The 17,547-nt window shown below is 34.7% G+C and overlaps 1 protein-coding gene across 1 annotated transcript in view; it reads right to left on the bottom strand.

Annotated features, from left to right (window-relative positions):
- csmd2 (CUB and Sushi multiple domains 2) overlaps positions 1-17,547 on the bottom strand; it is a 425,673-nt gene that overhangs the window by 280,970 nt on the left and 127,156 nt on the right. Inside the window, exons 4-5 of the mRNA XM_073822409.1 lie at positions 15,300-15,494; positions 4,257-4,464 (exon numbers count right to left, since the gene is read on the bottom strand). Coding sequence (XP_073678510.1) covers positions 4,257-4,464; positions 15,300-15,494 — 403 coding nt within the window. The remainder of the gene's footprint in view (positions 1-4,256; positions 4,465-15,299; positions 15,495-17,547) is intronic.

Below are 17,547 nucleotides of genomic sequence, written 5' to 3'. Positions count from 1 at the left end.
TGCAAACACACACTTGTAAATCTCCCTACTAAGACCTATACAGACTTCCAGCTACATATTTGAGAAATCTACAGATATATATGAGCAGCAGCTGATGCCAACAATAACTTTTCTAGGACCTTTTGTATTTTTTGTTGACATTTTTCTGGATTTGGACTTTAACAACTTATTACATTTTTATTTTATACCAATATGCGACCCTGGACCACAAAATCAGTTTTAAGTAGCACAGGTGTATTTGTAGCAAAAGCAGAAAATACATTGTATGGGTCATAATTATTGATTTTTCTTTTATGCCAAAAATCATTAGGGTATTAAGTAAAGATCATGTTCCATGAAGATATTTTGTAAATTTTTCTACCACAAATATATAAAAACCTAATATTTTATTAGTAACATGCATTGGTTGTCATTTGTGATTTTCTCAATATTTTGACTTTTTTTGCACCAGATTTTTAAATAGGTGTATCTCGGCCAAATATTGTTCTACCCTAACAAACCATACATCAATGGAAAGCTTTTTTATTCTGTTTATTTATTTGAAAAAAAAAAAAAAAAAAAAAAATTATATATATATATCTATCCTTATGACTGGTTTTGTGGTCCATCGTCACATATATTACAATTGTAAATATTCATGATTCTTTATTTATTTTTTTATTCCCTTTAAGCTATTGTTTTGTGTCTGAATTTTGTTTCTGGATTCTGTGTTATGACTTATTAATTTATATTTATTCCAAAAATGGTGTGAATAAAACTAATGTTTACTGTTTAAATTAAAACATCAAAAAATTTGATATTCCTTTAAAAAAAATGTGTTCATAAAATATGGTTGTTGTTGTTGTTATTATTTTTCTATTATTACATTCTGTCCAATAATAAAAGCAATACATTTGTCATAATTTCTTCTAGTTAAACCAAACCTTTAATTTGGCAGAAAGTGAAGAGCTTCTGTATGTATCTGACAATAGTTTTAATAAATTAAATGGTGAAAAGCTCATGAAATAAACTCTTGGAACAGCTCTGGAGATTAAATTTATGTGGCGCATAAAGCTGTAACTGCTCATTCACACAGACATTAAAGGAGAAGTTCACTTCCAGATCAAACATTTACAGATAATGTACTCACCCCCTTGTCATCCAATATATCCATGTCTTTCTTTCTTCAGTCCTAAAGAACTTATGTTTTTTGAGGAAAACATTTCAGGATTTTTCACCATTTTTGTTCTGGAAGTGAACTTTAAGTACATGCAGAATTTACATATGAAGTCCTTCTGCATTTACATTTATATTTAGACATTAAGCAGATGCTTTTATCCAAAGCGACTTACAAACAAGGACAACAGAAACAAACAAAACCTATATAAGAGCAATATGTAAGTGCTGTGACAAGTCTCGGTTAGTCTAACACAGTACAAGTAACAAGGATTTTTCTTTTTACTATTATAAATAAAAAGAAAACAAGTAGAAATAGAATAAAGATAGTGTTAGAGGGTTTTAGAGTGTTAGAGAAGCAGTTTTTTTGTAAATAAAAAGAAAACAAGTAGATAAAATATAAACATAATAATGCTTTAGCAGGTAATTTTCATCCAAACTCTGCATTATACAGTAAATTCCATTGTGTGACTGGATTTTTATGACTGGCGTGATTCCAAACGCGTTTCCACATCGCAGAAATCACAGGACTCTACTTCTACAGCATTTAAACTCTATAAATCCACTCTTGGGTAAGCAGAACATCTTCCACAATCCCTCAGAGACCAAAACCTGGCTATCCAACTGGTGCTGTATAACGATTGGCCGCTCTTACTGTATTTGATGCTTCTTTTGTTCGTTTTGGGGCATTTTCATTGGTTAATTGCCCGTGAAGTTCTAGTGCTGGGTCGTTCGTTCCTTTTTTATTTACTCTCCCTGAGGCTTCTAGAACATGCCAAGGTCGAACGACACCATCTCGTCTCCCTCCGTCTGCTCGCTCCTCACCCTCTGTTAATTGCCTGTTTAATTAAGGGCTCAGCAGTGACCCCATGCATGGTGGAAGCAAGGGGACAGAAAGAAGTGGGGTCTATCGATCGCCTCCTCTGGCCAGGAACAACCTTTCTTCAGCACTCCTCCGTTGACCCTCAGAAAGCGTGTCGGAGAGGCAGACGTGCGTCCATGCTTCATGACTCCAGTGCAGGGTGTCACGACTCAATAAGGCCTATGCATGTATAGGGCTGGACCCCAACAGCAACCAAGCTCTTGGCATCACAGTAAATGGGCTGCTCTAATTGGTCTTACAGACTTAAGGTGTTAATTTACATGCCAACTTATTCGGCTAATTGTTCAGAATCAGCCTCAACGGAACTGAGCTCTGGTCTCGAAGTCCCCAGCGTTGGCCCAATTAGTCACCATTTCATTGAGAAAATACTGTCAACTAGCTGTGCTTTGAAATTCTTCATATGCTACATTTTGGTAACACTTTACCATGAGGTTCAATTTGTTAAAGTTGTGAGCAACAGATTGTTTGCTGATTGTAGGCAGTGTTAATTTCAGCAAATTTTGATTTAGTCTTAGTCATAGACTTTTGACTAAAATGACATTAAGTTTTAGTCATTTTAGTCATCTAAATTGTTTTAGCTCTAGTCTAGTCTTAGTCGACTAAATATCATAAGAGGTTAAAATCGAATGGGTTTATTTACAGTGTAATGCATTTATTAGGCATTTCTCTAAATGTAAAATCGTATAAGTTTGATATTAAGGTTTTATCATGATGAAGATGAAGAACAAGGTATTGTTTTCAATGAAATGCCAATGGTTATATAGGCTATTTATGCATTCTTTCTAACAACTTGTTTACCACATTCTCAATTCTTTCAAGCAGTATTTATTTATACATGTATAAACAAATTTGGATTAATCTTTATTAGGGCTACTAATGTGATTCAGTCAAGAGCAATGAGTGATTTTCTGTCTTTCTTTTGTTGCTTGATTAAAGGAGAAGTTCACTTCCAGAACAAAAATTCCCTCAGCCCCTTTTCATCCAAGATGTTCATGTCTTTCTTTCTTCAGTCATAAAGAAATAATGTTTTTTTTTTTAAGGAAAACATTTTAGCATATCTCTCCATATAGTGGACTCCAAAGTTTGAACTTCCAAAATGCAGTTTAAATGTTCATTCAGTTCATGACATTTAGGGTAGGTTGAAAAACTCCGATCTAATTTTTTATTCCCACTTCAAAATTGTCCTACATCGCTGTTTTTCCTTATTTTGTAAAAGGCGTTTGATCTTCTTTGCATGTTGACTTTGTAAACACTGGGTCGGTACTTCAGCAGCGATGTTTTAGTCATTCAAAATGAGTTTTTGTTTTGTTTTCATCTTGTTTCTGTCGAAAAACTATTTTTGACAGTAGCTTCATACCATTATGGTTGAACCACTGATGTCACATGGACTATTTTATCGATGTCCTTACTACCTTTCTGAGCCTTGAACATGGCAGTACAGTTGCTGTCTATGCAGGGTCAGAAAGCTCTTGAATTTCATCAAAAATATCTTAATATGTTTTCCAAAGATAAACGAAGATCACACAGGTTTGAAACAACATGAGCTTTTTTTGGGTAAACTATCCTATACTTAAAGTGTATAATTTCTGTACAACTAGTGTTTTCGAACAGGTTTCCAGAACTGTCCCCTGATGAAAACCAGCAAACCAACCCTAAACATGGCATCCTTCTCTGCATATTAAAACAGGATAGAAGAAATATCTTAGCATATTCTAAAAATGACACACTGCCTTATCTTGTGTCATTAGACTGCCACATTTATGTCCACAGCTTGATAGAAAAAAACGTCCCTGTCCCGATCCAATAAGAATTTCTGGGAGCCTGTTACAGTACTTAATGGGTGTGAAAAGGAAATTGTGTGAACGTGGAGAGAGTAAGAGGCTCATAAAACCATTTTCATAAATGAACAGTACTCCGGTGCTCCCCAGACAAGGTTTGCGATGGACTGAAACGTTTTTTATCCCCTCTATTTGGTCCAAGCTCTGTGCGCATTATGTGCTGAATAATTGAATCAAGCTGTGATTTGGTTCTGTTCCATTGAGCAAGTGCTGAGATGTTTCATGACTGTGGTTCTCCTGGCTTCCCCTCTCTCGTAAAACACCTACTCGCTGCCAACAGCACCACAACAAGCGCTCTCGCCTCTTAGCGATAAGCGCTATACTTTGGTTTCCCCCAGCGATGCCTGAAAAACGTAAAATCAAAACGTTAAGACACTCACCACTGAGAAGATCCTTCTGTGCCGGTTATCTCCAGAACGTCATAGTCTTCTTCCAATTGAAAGTCGGAGAAGACCAAAGCAATGGTGTCTCCTGGTTCAGCCAGCACGGTCCAGGTGCAGTCCGCATTGTTGTTGTACTCCTGGGGGTAATTTGGACTGGTGATGATGCCACTTTGACCCCGTAGAGTGCCGCCACAGCCATCGTCCGCTGCGAAGAGGTGAGACAGACACATTTAACTTATTAAATCAATTTCCCTGATCTTCAAAAGAAGAAATAGCTGGAAATAAGAGGAGATTCTGTGACACACAATGAGGGTCTTGAGGTTTCGGGCAACACTCGCAGGCCAGTGATGCAATACACTGTAACATGGGGGTAATTAATTGAGATCTATGTATAATTCTGTTAATTATTTGTAGTCAAAACCTGTTCTACTCTTTAAAACTGTGTTAAGGAGACGATTATATAACAAATAGGCACTTAAAGGCTGCTGTGGTAATTGAGCCCCCTGGCTCTCCCAACCTTCCTTAGTGAATCAAATGCAATCTCTCTATTTTTCGCTCAGTCTTTTTTCCCTGACAGCGAGTCCGTGAGGTGAGGGAAAAAGAGCCGAGCCAACTGAGGGTGAAGGCGAAGCAACAGACCCACTGACTTCCCTCCCCCCTCTTTTTTTTTTCCAATGCGTCCCTCCCCTGAGAAAAAGAAGAAATCAAAACTTTTTGACATGGAGAAAAGTTGAGTCTAGATACCTGACCTCCTTTTCAAAAAGACTATTTCCCAATATCACCTAAAGAGCTGTTGTCTCTAGCATGACATACATACAATGAACATAAAAAATTGTTAAGACAACCAGGCTGCATCTGAAAGCATTTTTGTAGCTGCTAAGTAAAAAAAAAAAAAAAAAAAAAAAAAAAAATCTCTTTCTAAGAGTTCGTACAGGTAACTGTGGACTACAAGATGTCCATGGTGAGTTTTGGTAGAAATATAGAATCTGAGATGTTTAGCTGAGGTGTTAAGGTTCGGTCATCTCAACAGACCTCATTCAAGGCAGAGTGATATTTAATGTTTGAAAAGAATGAAAACGGGGCTGTGAGGAATAGAAGTGTGGTGTGTTCAATGGACTGTACTGTTGTTTATCAACATAACGATTGTTCTGCTGACAAAACACGTTTCCAAAAAACTTTTAGTAGACAAGTCCATGAAACAGTTTTGAAAGTTGTGAGTTTTGAGAAGTACATGCAATCTAGAATCGTCACACACTTTAAAGGACATTGGGCTGGTTGCACCAGCTGAACATATACCCAGTTGTAAGACTAGGCTGGACGTAAAATACACTTTAAGTCGTGCGTAGAATTAATACCCATTGCACCATCTAGGCGTAGTGCTACGTCTGAGACTAAATCTTACATGTCTGTTAATTAAGTATTACTGCAGACGTGAACTGTAATGTTTATGGTCTTTTCAAGCAGGATAAGCGATATCAGTTGTGAAGCTCGGTGTAGGCTATACCACACTGCCAACAGTAATTGACCTAATACAAAATAATATTTCACCTAAAGGATAGAAGGAGAAAGAGAAATCAAAACTTTTTGACATGGAGAAAAGTTGAGTCTAGATACCTGACCTCCTTTTCAAAAAGACTATTCCCCAATATCACTTAAAGAGGCGATGTCTCTAGCATGACATACATTCAATGAACATAAATTGTTAAGACAACCAGGCTGCATCTATACAAAATAATATTTCTGTACAGCATGTAATATGCAGTAAAATATTACATATGATCTGGGATTATTAAAATAAACTGTACCATTCACCATCTTACTTGAAAGGACAGTATAAATGCTTGGAAATATTTCACGCCTTTAAGTCAATTCATGCCTGCCATCCAATAAGTTTTGTGCTTTGTTACTTTTAATAAGAAATTAAGTATCAGCTTTCAAATTCTGTCATTTGTATTATTTTATTACAAAATACAAACTATAAATGTGGGGTTTTAGCCATAGAAAGACATCAGTAAAATGTGAACAAAGTCACATTTACTTCAGGAAAGACATTCATTCTACATAAACTCAATAAGTTAGTCAGCTAAGAAAATAAAAATAACTAAAGAATAGCATTGTATTACATTCATTATATTTTACCTAACCTGTCGTCTTTATTTTAAATGTTTTTAATGTAAAATCTGAATGTTTTACATAATTATTGATGTATAATTAGCAGAAATACTGTATTCTGAAATCTTTCTTCTCAATTTACAAATATGAAAAATATTTCTTATTCACACTGACAATATTTCTTTGTTTCATACATTTTTTCCCATTTTCCCAAAATCGTGTGTGTGTGTTTGTTTTTCTTTTTTTCTGATATATATATATATATATATATATATTTGTGACCCTGGACCACAAAACCAGTCAAAAGGGTCTTTTTTTATTAAGATTCATACAGTAGTCAACATTTAAAGTGGATGAAAAAAGTTCAAAGTTGTCCTAAGACAAGAATGGGTATTGTTTTGGTTGTAGAACAACTTTGATGAAAGATTTTGATCCACTTCAAATGTTGACTACTATCAAAGATAAATATACAGTATAAAGATAAATAAGCTGAATAAATAAGTGTTTCATTGACGTATGGTTTGTTAGGATAGAACATTGATTTTTGGCTGAGAAACAACTATTTAAAAATCTGGAATCTGAGGGTGCAAAAAAAAAAAAAAAATCGATTACCATCGAAAATCGCCTTAAGTTGTCCAAACGAAGTTCTTTTAGCAATGCATATTACTTATCAAAAGTTAAGCTTTTTGATTTACTTTTGCTTTTATGCCATGATTTTTGGCATAAAAGAAAAATTGATCATTTTGACCCATACAATGTATTTTTGACTACTGCTACAAATACACCCGTGCTACTTAAGACTGGTTTTGTGGTCCAGGGTGACATATTTTAAATTGCTGATTTCTATTAACATATTTCAAAATTCAATTTATCAATAATGCCAAAGCTGAGTAGTGTTTATATACTAAATTTAGACTTGAACTTCATTGCATGTAGAAAAAAGCAGGCTTTCACCACCTTTACAGTTAAAATGTGGCATGCAAAGACATCCCTGCCCTATAAAGCTTGCAGTTTGATAGCTACAGAAGAATTATGAATTATGGGTGCATGCCAAGTGGATATGTTGCCTTCCAGGCAAGTAAAGGAGCAAAGAGCCTCTGTGTGAGCGAGTGAGTGACTCATAATGATAACTAGGAGGCTCTCTGGGGTAAAAGACGGGTTGAGGGGAAAAGAGAGTGATGGGAGATTTGTTTAGGAGGCGTTTGAGTTGGCGTTCATGTGTGTGAGTTGGAGAGGGAGGAAGGCAAGACAACGCGAGAGAAAAAGTGAGTCATCACACCTACCTAGCAGGCAAAATTCTCTCTCACCAACCAAATAAACAAACTCTATGTCAGCGGTGCGAGTGCAGAGTGTGCGTATGTGCCTCACACAGGTGAAGGAGCTTGCTTGTCACTGATGGGTGATGAGTTCTTCTCTGACAGGCCAGCATGGGATTCATTAGCGGTGACTGGCTAATCGCATGATTTCTTTTCTGTGAGTAGAAAACGGCGGGAGGACCTGGGCCCTGTCAGTCTTCCGTCGGATCTGTCACTCTTACATTTCCCCGGAGAGACACAGAGCATATGTGAGGAGCAGCCTCTGAGAGTTCTAGAACAGAGGGATGGAGAGTGGGGGAAAAAAGCGCAATGGAGGCAGGGGAGGGAGAACCGGCTATTGGTATTCCAGCCGAGACTTTCCTTCACACTTCAGTAGAACATGCCGATCACTGGCCTCAGCTCTGCCTCTCAGTTTGGTCGTTTGATCTTGTAGAGACTTTGCGACTTCATGTCTAAACTGCTAATATTTATAAAAGGCTTTGTGAAAATGTATTTAGTATTCGCATAAACCTAAACCTAAAAGCATCACTAAGAACTAGATTACCACTTCATGAAGGAAATACCAGCGTTGGCATTAATGATTACATATATGCAAGCAACCCATGACTAATCACAATTCACTATGCATACAATACTGTTAACAAGTTTGGGGTCATTACTTATGAACATGCATCAAAGTCTGACAGGGAAGAGAAGAAATTGTTAAATTAAGTTGCTGTTTTTTTCTTTATGCACTTTATGTTTCACTCTCTGGAAATGTAAAGAAAAAATACTGTTTTTACTTGGAATTCGTTTTTAATCCCTGGTTTTAAACAAGCATATACATTAGATAATTTATATATAATCGAAGTGTGCGTCTCTCCCCCGACTTTCCCAAAGTCGAGGGAGTAGACTATTAAAAGTAGCCTATTAAAATGGTACAATGGCATTGCTCAGTTCAACGTGTTGGGACAACGGGCATTTTGTCCCGCTTCAACATTTATTCAACAGTTAATAACGCTCAACATTCAAAAGGTAAATATTATTCAGCCAATAAAGTGTAGGTCTATGTATTTCATAGAAAATTGTGTCTAGTACTATATAAATTACAAAGGTTTAATTGGCATCTTTATTTCAAATGACCCGACCGACCGCAACCCGAATATCAATAAAAATATTTTTGGATGACTCGTAACCGCGGGCACCCGCTCATTTCGGATCAACCCTGGTGTCTCGGATTACATCAGAAATATCTTAATTTGTGTTCCAAAGATTAACAGATTTGGGAGAGTAATTAAAGACTGAATTATCATTTTTAGGGGAACTATCCATTTAATACTTTTATTCAGCTAGGATGCATTAAATTAATCAAAAGTGACAGTAAGGACACTTAGAATGTTACAACAGCTTTCCATTTCAAATAAATGCTGTTCTTTTGAACTTTCTATTCATCAAAGAAGTCTAAAAGATGTATCAGTTTTCACAAAAATGTTTTTTTTCATAATTGACAACACCACAAAATGCTTTTCGAGGACAAAATCAGCCTATTTCTAAAAGATGGCAGTGAAGACTGGATTAATGTTTTTAAAAAAACAGCTTTGCCATCAGAGCAATAAATTATATTTTAAGACACCCAGTACTTTTAAACTGTAATATTTCACAATATTATTATTTATTTTAAATTAAATAAATGCAACCGTGAGCATAAGAGAATCTTTAAAAAAAACCAAGTCTAAACAAATCTGAAGCACCCTAAACTTTTGAATAGTAATGTATGTTTATAACACTATACTTTGTATACTGTAGTGCTTATATTGCATGGCATTAACTACAATACAGTATTTGTATTTTTATGATTTAGTTAATGCTTCGAGTGGTTTTCTTATACAACAGTTGAGGGAATGACTATATATATATATATATATATATATATATATGAATGAAAGGAACACGACTACTATCACAATTTATTATGGACATACAGTTGAGGTCAAAAGTTTGCACCCCTTTCAGAATCTGCAAAAATAACCAAAACCAAAGGGATCATACAAAATACATGATATTTCACATAAAAGATGTTTACATACAGTCCACCAAAAAGAAAATAGTTTATATAATTTATAAAAACTCAATTTAAAAGTTTACATCCCCTTGATTCTCAATACTGTGTTGTTACATGAATGATCCACAGCTTGTTTTATTTTTGTTCACGAGTCCCTTGTTTGTCCTGAACAGTAAACTGCCTGCTGTTCTTCAGAAAAATCCTTTGGGTCCCACAAATTATTTAGTTTTCCAGCATTTTTGTGTATTTGAACCCTTTCCAACAATGACTGTATGATTTTGAGATGCATCTTTTCACACTGAGGACAACTGAGGGACTCATATGCAACTATTACAAAAGGTTCAAACGCTCACTCATGCTCCAGAAGAAAAATACATGCATTAATACATAAATTAATAAATAAATGACTGTTTATTCAGCAAGGATGCTTTAAATTGAACAAAAGTGATAGTAAAGACACGTTATAAAAGCTTTCTGTTTCAAATAAACGCTGTTCTTTTGAACTTTCTTTTCAAAGAATCCTAAAAAAAGTAGCTTCCACAAAAATAGCAAGCATCACAACTGTTTTCATAAATGATCATGTTATTGAGCATAAAATTAACATATTTCTGAAGGATGGCAGTGAAGGCTGGAATGATGCTTAAAAAAAAAAATCTGAACCACCCTAAACTTTTGAATGGAAATGTATATTTATAACACTATACGTTGTATAGTATTTATATTACATTACTTTAGTATTGAATACAATATAATATTTTAATTTGTATTATTAAGTTATCAATTTGAGTGAGTTTCTTATAACAGTAGAGGGAATGACAGAAAATTAGTTTTTCTCTCTTCTGACTGCCAATAACATTTTGGAAAGACTGTCATTGATTTTTTTTTCTTTTGCTATAAGAACAAATGGAAATACAAAAAAAAAAATAATAATAATAATTTTCTGTAATTTCTCCATCATCACTATAGAAGTATGCCCAACTGTGATGATCTTTAGTTTTGAGATCCCAAGAAATGTAAAAAGGGTTCATCAATGTGTCCTATGAAGAATGATACAAGCATAACCTGTTGGTTTTACCACAGCAAAGCCATTTTGTGTGTCTTGGTAAATGACGTAGAGTGTACAATATACTAGAGGACACATGCCAATCATTCATTGTCATAAGTAAAATAAATAAAATCATGGCACAGTATCAAAGCACCCCCCAATTTTGTAAGTCTGCCCCATTTTCTGACCACTACTGTATGCAACAGAATTTTAGTTTAAATCAATGAGTTTTCTTAATAAGCTAAAGCAGACCTTTGAACTGCCCAAGGAAGTCTCTTTTATGTCAAAGTGACTTGTTCAATTGGCTTGGATAAATGGATGATGTGTGATGCATAAAGATCTAAGCCCCTACAAAAGATGGTCTGCTTGTGTTTCATGTCTCTTCATACCGCCTTCCTCGGGCTCTGCGGCTGCCATGGAAACACAGCAGCGAGTGGTGTGCAGCGGCACCCTGAGACCCGAGAGCCAGCACTGATAGAGAAGAACAACGGGGAAAAGAAAAGGATTTTGGAGGAACAACAGATCCAACCAGTCCGTGAGATTTCAACTTTTCGATTTTCTTTTATCTTCCTTTTGGAAGGAGCATCCTGTTCAGTGTGCCACAGAGGAGGGTGGCGTGCCAGCAGCCCGCCATTTTGACGTTTTGAATGTGGAATACTGAATGTATTCCCACAGTGCGAGTAAATGAGGGGGTTGAGAGGGCTGTGAGGATACGGACCATGTGGAGATGCTTAGATGCAGAGATATGAACATATATACTGTACATATTCATCTGGGAAAGTATTCATTAATGTAGGCTTATTAAATCAAATATTTATAATATGCTTTATAGGAAGTGGTAAACAAGGCAGACTGAATGCTGTGAAGAGGCCTGGAAGATAAGCAGTAATGAGGACAGAAGCAAGATGGCTTCTGGAGCCGTACTGACACTGTGCGACTCCTTTAAGGGAAATGACCCAACCTCCTGCCACCTTCTGGCCACCCATAATCAGAGCCAGAGAGGAGGCTGTCTGCTACCACAGCCTTGGATTTGATGTTTTGTACACATGCACAGAGAAGAACTCCATTTGGTGTTAGTCGTATTGGTTAATTAATCGGAAACCCTACCTCTAAATGGGAGAGAGATAAACAATGCAGAATAACAGAGGATACAAAAGTAGTTTAGATTTCTGAGCCAACATATAAACAGCAGCGATTTAGGTGTCAATTGTATACATGTTGTGCACTGTTGGTAGACTAAATAGACTGGCAATTGGAACGAACTGTTTCAATAAACCACCTTTGCATGAAATTTGATGTTACTTCCTATCTGACTTTACTCTGTAAATATAAAATCTCTATTTTAATATGGCACTAAATAACTCATTCTCTATTGTTGTTGGGAAGATTAAATTTTTTTTAAAGCAATGAATGTATGCAGTGGTTACCACAAAAAATGTAATATGCACAATAAGTTATGACAACCACACTTTTATTTATTTATTAATTAATTTATTTTTATTTTTTTGTGCCATGGACATAGAATATTAAATAAAATAAATGCCCTGAAGCCAACAAAACTGCAATAAAAAAATGCACTAAATAAATAAATAAATGCCTTCAAACCTACAAAACTGCAAATAAATAAATAAACTAAATAAATAATACCCTGAAACCAAAAAACTGCAATAAAAATTGCAATAAATAAATAATACCCTGAAACCAAAAAACTGCAATAAAAATTGCAATAAATAAATAAATATCCTGAAACCAAAAAAAAAAAAACAGAAATAAAAATGCACTAAATAAATAAATACACTAAAACCAACAAAATTGTGACGATGAAGAAAATAAATAAATAAATAAATACCCTTAAACCAACAAAACTGAAATAAAAATGCATTAAATAAATAGTTGCACTAAATGAATGAATGAATAAATAAATAAATAAATAACCCAGAATCTAACAAAAATGCAATAAAAATGCACTAAATGAATGAATGAATGAATAAATAAAGAAATAAATACTAAAATACTAAATAAATACAAAAAATGCACTAAATGAATAAATAAACCTGAAACAAACAAAACTGCAATAAAAATGCACTAAATTAATAAATAACCTGAAACAAAAAAAAACTGAAATAAAAATGCACTAAATAAAATAAATAAATGCCCACAAACCTACAAAACTGCAAATAAATAAATAAACTAAATAAATAATACCCTGAAACAAAAAAACTGCAATAAAATTTGCAATAAATAAATAATACCCTGAAACCAAAAAACTGCAATAAAAATCGCAATAAAAAAATAAATACCCTGAAAAAGACAACTGCAATAAAAATGCACTAAATAAATATCCTGAAACCAAAAAAAAAAAACAGAAATAAAAATGCACTAAATAAATAAATACACTAAAACCAACAAAATTGTGATGATGATGAAAATAAATAAATAAATAAATAAATAAATAAATAAATAAATACCCTTAAACCAACAAAACTGAAATAAAAATGCACTAAATTTATAGTTGCACTAAATGAATGAATGAATGAATGAATGAATAAATAAATAAATAAATAAATAAAATAACCCAGAAACTAACAAAAATGCAATAAAAATGCACTAAATGAATAAATTAATGAATTAATTAATAAAGAAATAAATAAACACTAAAATACTAAATAAATACAAAAAATGCACTAAATGAATAAATAAACCTGAAACAAACAAAACTGCAATAAAAATGCACTAAATAAATAAATAAATAAATAACCTGAAGCAAACAAAACTGCAATAAAAATGCACTAAATTAATAAATACCCTGAAACCAAAAAAAAAAAAAAACAGAAATAAAAATGTACTAAATAAATACCCTAAAACCAACAAAACTGTGATAATGCACTAAATAAATAAATACCCTGAAACCAAAAAACTGCAATAAATAAATAAATAAATACCCTGAAACCAAAAAACTGCAATAAATAAATAAATAAATAAATAAATAAATAAAATACCCTGAAACCAACAAAACTGCAATAAAAATGCACTAAATAAATATCCTGAAACAAAAAAAAACTGAAATAAAAATGCACTAAATAAAAAATACCCTAAAACCAACAAAACTGTGATAATAATGAACTAAATAAAAATAAATAATTAAATAAATAGCCTTAAACCAACAAAAATGAAATAAAAATACACTAAATAAATAGTTGCACTAAATTAATAAATAAATAACCCCGAAACTAACAAAAATGCAATAAAAATGCACTAAATGAATAAAAGAATGAATGAATAAAGAAATAAAGAAATACCCTGAAACAAACAAAACTGCAATAAAAATGCACTGGATAAATGAATGAATGAATAAATAAATACTCTGAAACAAAATTGCAACAAAAATGCAATACATAAATACCCTGAGACTAACAAAACTGGAACCAAAATGCACTAGCTAACTAAATAAATAAGTAAATAAATAAGTAAATAAATAAGCGAGCAAGCCCTGCTATACCTTTCTGCAAGCTGGCTAAAGAACCATCAGATTCATTGTACGAAGAACCACAGTTCAATTCATTTTGCTGTTCAATTCCTCATACAAATATGGCATGCTCATGTCTCCTGCATTATTTTACATAAATACTTTATTGTTAAAATTAAGAAGGAATGAGCAGCTGGAGACATATGGTTGGATCAAGATTCAGTAAATCCATGAACCGCTAACACCTGCCATGAGAAAGTGGAGCGATATGATGGAGCAAAAAATAGTGTGACGAGAAGAATAAAAACTGCACAATGTAAAAAAGAACCACAAGGGCCAGAAGGACACCAGTGGAGGATAGTGGAGCTTCAGCATTGGCAAGTGGGGGTCTACTTCTGGCATTGCGTGCTTGAGCATGTGTGTCTTTACGTGGGCTTCCTGTCCCCCAGCTCGGGCACAGATGGCCCTGGTTGATACTGGCCTGCGAGAACACACTCACACTCGATCTGGAGACCACAGCTACTGTGCATTGCACTCGCATATGTCTAATACATTATACATGCTATTATCTGTGAAGCACGTTTTTATTGTTTTATTAACTGCAAGACCTGTGTATGTTTTTACGAGACTGTCATGAATATGTGAATATGCCCATGTACAGCTCATTTATGCATATTTATGAGCCTTCGTGCATAACAGAATGGACGTAAAATGTAAGCACGTCATCTCAATGGGGGTTCAACATTGTGTTAATATTTGGCCTCGAACTGTCAGCCTGTTTTCAGTGCATCATGACCGAGAGCATTTGGATATCCCTCTCCCCCGGGCAACAGCTACCACGTGACCCCGCTGTCTCACACAACACGTCTGTGCGGCTTTTACACGTCGGCAGGCATCACCTCTACTGCGTCTCATCCAGGAAAAATAGAACTGTGCAGCCAACCTGCTACTAAACGCTGGGATATCTGTCAGCCCTGATAAAGACTCTTGGTAACCTTTTCTTGAGTGTCTCTTGAGGACATTCAGTCCCACCTGGCCCATTCGGAAACCCCGGACTCACCTCGGCAGTACGGCAGGGGGAAGTCCCAGGCAGCGGTGCCGGAGGAAGTGGCCAGGCAGGAGAGCACGGTGTGGCCCTCCAGCACATAACCCTGGTTGCAGCTGTAGCGGATCTTGTCTCCGATGTTGAAAGTAGAGCCCTGCTGCATGCCGTTCAGCAGCTGGCCTGGGTTTCCACAGGTGTAGCTTGGAAGGGCTGAAAAGGGACAGAAACAAAATGCTTTAACTGTTTTGTAATACTAAATTGTCTGAAAGAGAAATGCATTGATATTTTCATGTATAAAGTATTCCTGTTAAAAATGATATATAGACATCACAATATTTTTTCATGTGTACTGTACAATATAGATATATGCAGTAAAAGCTTAAAACTATTTCTATAATGCAGGGCTCGACAATAAGGACTGCCCGATGGCCCGGGGCCAGTGTGCGAGACGCTCGGGACAGTAGACAGGATCGTCACTGGCTGACTTGTCACTAAAGTTTAATTTGCCTGCGACTGTTTGTCAAATTCGTGCAAATACAGTCTTAGAATCGAGAAACAGCTTGTGTTTTTAAGCCTTTAAATGCTACCTTCTCTGTGATGTTGTGAACACCGTATTGCTTTTCCGTTCCTCTTATCTGATTGGATGTTGTGAGCACTGTTTTTTTTTTTTTTTTTCCGTAACCTGGTAACAACCAGTACAGCGAAGAGACGGCAACACGGCGGCAACATCAAATTACGAAGCTAAAAAGAAAACGTCTGTTTCTAACTCGCATTTGCGACTAAAAATTACTACGTGTGACTGAAAAAAATATTTAGGAGCACCATGTGCGACTGACCCCATCAGCATATTTGTGTTTGCGCTCAGTGGAGCTTCAAAGGTTTCTATGTGTTTTTGCAACGTTGAGTAATGCATCACAGACATTTCTAACGAATCTTTTCATAAAGTGTAGAGAGAGTGTAAATAAGAGATTGATTTTGCAGTAAGTAATACAGAGCGCCGTTGATTATAATAGAGCTTTGTGATATCGCAAACTAAGATGAGTGACAACTTTTAATAATTTTTGAGTTTGTAAATGAGGTACTGATGTAATACAATAAACAATAAGTTATTATTAAGTGACTTATTGTCTGACTATAACACTATTGCCTGATTTTGCTCCGTTTCGTCGTCAAACAAATCACAACTGAGCCGCTGCGCATCTCAATTCAAACACAGCGGTGTTTCGTTTATGAATGAGCGTGCGTTTTTAAACGAATCTAGTGAAATGATTCAATTTCCCATTCATAAAGAGTCACTTGCTTTATTCCCGAATGAACCATACGTTCGAACGAATCAAATGAATAGTATGATTCAGTAATTAAATCAGTCTCTTGCTGCCACCTGCTGGCAGATCTCTGTATTCAAAATTTTATAACATGAATTTATGAATTTGATTGCACTCATGGCACCTCTGAGCCTAATTAAACATATGAAAAGGTAAAAACAAAGGTAAAAAAAAATCATGGACGACCACTATAAAAACAAAACTTTTAACATAAATTCTGCTTAATGACACTATTTACTAATATTGTTTAATTTTCTTCTTTGCAACAACATTCCTTAAATAGGAGTCCTCCATTTATGTATAGATAACTGCTGATCTAGGACCATCAACCTGGACATAGTGTTGTGCATAAATTTAGTTACATCACAATTATAATTTTTTAAAATTGTCAATTTTATTTAAGGAAATATACAGTTATATTTGGCTTTTGACACATTAGTTAAAATGTGGCTAAGAAATAACTATTAACTTTATTTTTTATTTTTTATTGGTTGGGCCAGTGAAAATTTTGGCAGGGCAAGTAAAAATCTGAACCACTGGCCCGATCGGGCCAGTAGAAAAAATCCTTAGCGTTGAACCCTGTAATGTAACTTCATAATACCTATAAAATCACAGTATTACTGATTTGTACATACTATGATATTCAACCCATTTACAGTACTTCCCATCATGAGTCACTGTGAAACATTGACTCATGAAAAAAAAAAAAAACATTTGTCAAGCTTTAACATATCATGTACATGAAAAATGCATGTAAGATGTTATGACAACACAGCACATTGAAGTCTAAGGCAAGACAGTTCTCTAGGAAAACTGAAAATTGTAACATTTCAAACGACCAGTCGGACAATATTTAGAATTTTTGTTCTTTTGCTCAGAACACTTGTTTAGAAATAAAATATTTAAAACATTTAGATATACAGTAGATCAACAGAATG

This window comes from Garra rufa, chromosome 17 (genome assembly GCF_049309525.1).
Source record: "Garra rufa chromosome 17, GarRuf1.0, whole genome shotgun sequence".
Taxonomy (NCBI): Eukaryota; Metazoa; Chordata; class Actinopteri; order Cypriniformes; family Cyprinidae; genus Garra; species Garra rufa.
Note: the sequence above shows the minus strand (reverse complement) of the source record. Positions and strands in the feature narration are given on the sequence as shown.